The sequence below is a fragment of the Penaeus chinensis genome, chromosome 11 (genome assembly GCF_019202785.1).
Source record: "Penaeus chinensis breed Huanghai No. 1 chromosome 11, ASM1920278v2, whole genome shotgun sequence".
Taxonomy (NCBI): domain Eukaryota; kingdom Metazoa; phylum Arthropoda; class Malacostraca; order Decapoda; family Penaeidae; genus Penaeus; species Penaeus chinensis.
In genome coordinates, this window is record NC_061829.1 from 16,261,022 (window position 1) to 16,263,521 (window position 2,500).

At 41.8% G+C, this 2,500-nt stretch overlaps 1 protein-coding gene across 2 annotated transcripts in view; it reads left to right on the top strand.

Annotated features, from left to right (window-relative positions):
- The window catches only part of LOC125030625 (dynein regulatory complex protein 11-like), a 16,126-nt gene that overhangs the window by 2,924 nt on the left and 10,702 nt on the right, over window positions 1-2,500 (top strand). For both annotated transcript variants that reach the window (XM_047620793.1, XM_047620794.1), the window contains 5 exons: window positions 542-679; window positions 993-1,163; window positions 1,354-1,491; window positions 1,710-1,909; window positions 2,218-2,341. In XM_047620793.1, the coding sequence (XP_047476749.1) occupies window positions 542-679; window positions 993-1,163; window positions 1,354-1,491; window positions 1,710-1,909; window positions 2,218-2,341 (771 nt within the window). The remainder of the gene's footprint in view (window positions 1-541; window positions 680-992; window positions 1,164-1,353; window positions 1,492-1,709; window positions 1,910-2,217; window positions 2,342-2,500) is intronic.

A 2,500-nucleotide genomic window follows, 5' to 3' on the forward strand; every position in this document is an offset into this window, starting at 1 on the left:
GTACATTATTCATAAGAACAATGTTTGGTTCATTTTTCGTGCTATCTACCGGGGTGAATCCTATTCAGTGACAGTCATGGTTTTGCATGCTGTTACATTTTTCCTTACGGAGTTCAGTTTTTGTAATATCGAAACTGTGTTCTTGAAAAAAATAATTGTGTGTATTGAGAGAGAAAAAAAATATATAGTATAAACATGTATATATATACATATACTATATATATGTACATATATATATATATATATATATATATATATAGTATATGTATATATATGTATATATATATATATGTATTCATATATATATATATATGTATATATATATATATCTATATCTATATATATATCTATATATGTATATGCGTGTCTATGTGTGTGTGTGTGTGTGTGTGTGTGTGTGTGTGTGTGTGTGTGTGTGTGTGTGTGTGTGTGTGTGTGTATGCGTGTATGTGCGTATATTTCCTATATGCATAGGCGTACAGCATTACAAAATTATTCTTTCATCATAAAAATCTCCCCCAACGCCCTTCCTGCCGCCCAGCACGAGTTGGTCGCGCTGGACCTGAGCGACATCCAGCACTGCGACGACATCATGGTGGAACTTGGCCTGACGCCCGAGGATATGGAGGTGCCTATACCGACCTACATCAGGAGGGAGAGAGACGAACTCATTAACGAGGTACAGTGTCGTTTAAGGAGGTGGGAAGCAGAAAAAATAGCGGTGGGAAACGTGTAGGTTTAGTCTGAAAAGCGGGGGAGAGAGATAATATGAATGTAAGGTAAAGGCTCTGGATTTTTTTTTTCTTTTTTTTGCCAAAGTAATATCGGATTCACATAATAAAAAAAATGAAGTGGGATCAGGGATGATAGGTTGCGAAATCTCTGTTTGATAAATTGCAGATCTGGATTCTTTTTTGTCATGGTCGTTCGAATTCGTAGTTGTGAACCGATATCATGTCCGAGCTAATGGATCTCTCGATTTCCAACCACAGCGGAACATTTTCATAGACGACTGCCTTCGCCGAGCTGGACTGGAAGCAGTGTCAGAGGATGAATTTTCTCCTCTGACTGTCTCGGAAGCGATCCTGCTCCTTCAGAAGCACGAGAGAGCCAAGCAAGGTCGCGCCAAAGCCGACCACCGCAGGGACATGCTCGCAAAACAGGTAAGCAGAACCTTGCGTGACACGTCTGTAATGATATTGATTGTGCGAGGCTGGATGCCGTGATTGTGCTTCTGACCACCATGTTTATTGATCTGGGTCCATGCGATAAATGTGACTGCTATACTACTAAATTTTTCTTGTGAAGTGTGTTTGATTTTGAATTTTATTTAATGATTTTTGGCTTTCACAGGAACGCGAGCGAGGGCGTGGACGGCAGCAGATGTCCATGGAGGCAGCTGTAGTGAAGCTGCAAGCAGTGACCCGAGGCATGCTGGCGCGCCGTGTCGTGAGGAAGATGAGGCACCATGAAGAGCTTTTCCTCGGCCTGGTAAGTCTTGAGCGAAGAGAAATCGTGAAGATGACAAAATAAAAGAGATGATCTTTGACACCTAATCAATAGATATTTAGTAACAATGGCAAATCATGCAGTTATGGCAAACAACAGCATACGACAGCACAAAAACGAAGTTTATTACTGGAAATAAAGTCCAGAAAGATTTCATCGAGATGACATTACGGATTATTTCAAAACGTGTTCTGTTGCAGCGCCCCGACCCGATCCTGGACCGCAGCTGGGGGTCCAAGCTGGAGAAAGTGAAGCAGGCGAGGTACCAGGCGCAGGAGGAGAGGAAGAAGGAGCTCGAGGAAACCGAGAAACGTATACAGACGAAGATCATTTACGAGGAAGGGGCGCATCTCCTCACCACCATGGAAGACAAGATCAGGGAATGGATGTTCATAAAAAAGCAAGTTTGATTGTTATATGGATTTTGTTAGTACTATAGTCGTCCTTTGAATTTTACAGAACGAACCAAATTCTGATTTTTGCAATAAGGTATTATTAAATGTGGAAACCGATTTTTCATGTTTCGTCTTAGTATATTGTTTGTACAATATTGTTGAACGTTCAGTATAAAGGCAGTTCCATTATTGGTATACCGTGACATAAACACACACACACACACACACGCGCGCGCGCGCGAACACCCATATTAGCATTCTTGTACAGCCGAGAATCAAAGGCCTTGTGGTTAACGCTTGTCTTTTTTTTCAGACACGAGACAGGCAAGTTCCCCGACCTTCCTGACGAAGAGGAGGGAGGATCTTCCAGCATCGTGGGAATGGCGAGGCCCGACGACGACATGACCAGTGAGGACGCTCGGTCTGTTGAGAAGAAAGTAAGTCCATGCTGTTTTACAGAATTAATTTACCCTTGTTTCAGATTTGCTCGGTAGCTATGTGTGGGGGAATTGGGGACAAATTAAAGTTGTATTTGAAAAACAATAGATTAATGTCATTAGTAAGGAAGAGGGCCTAATGTGGGTACCCTGGAAATA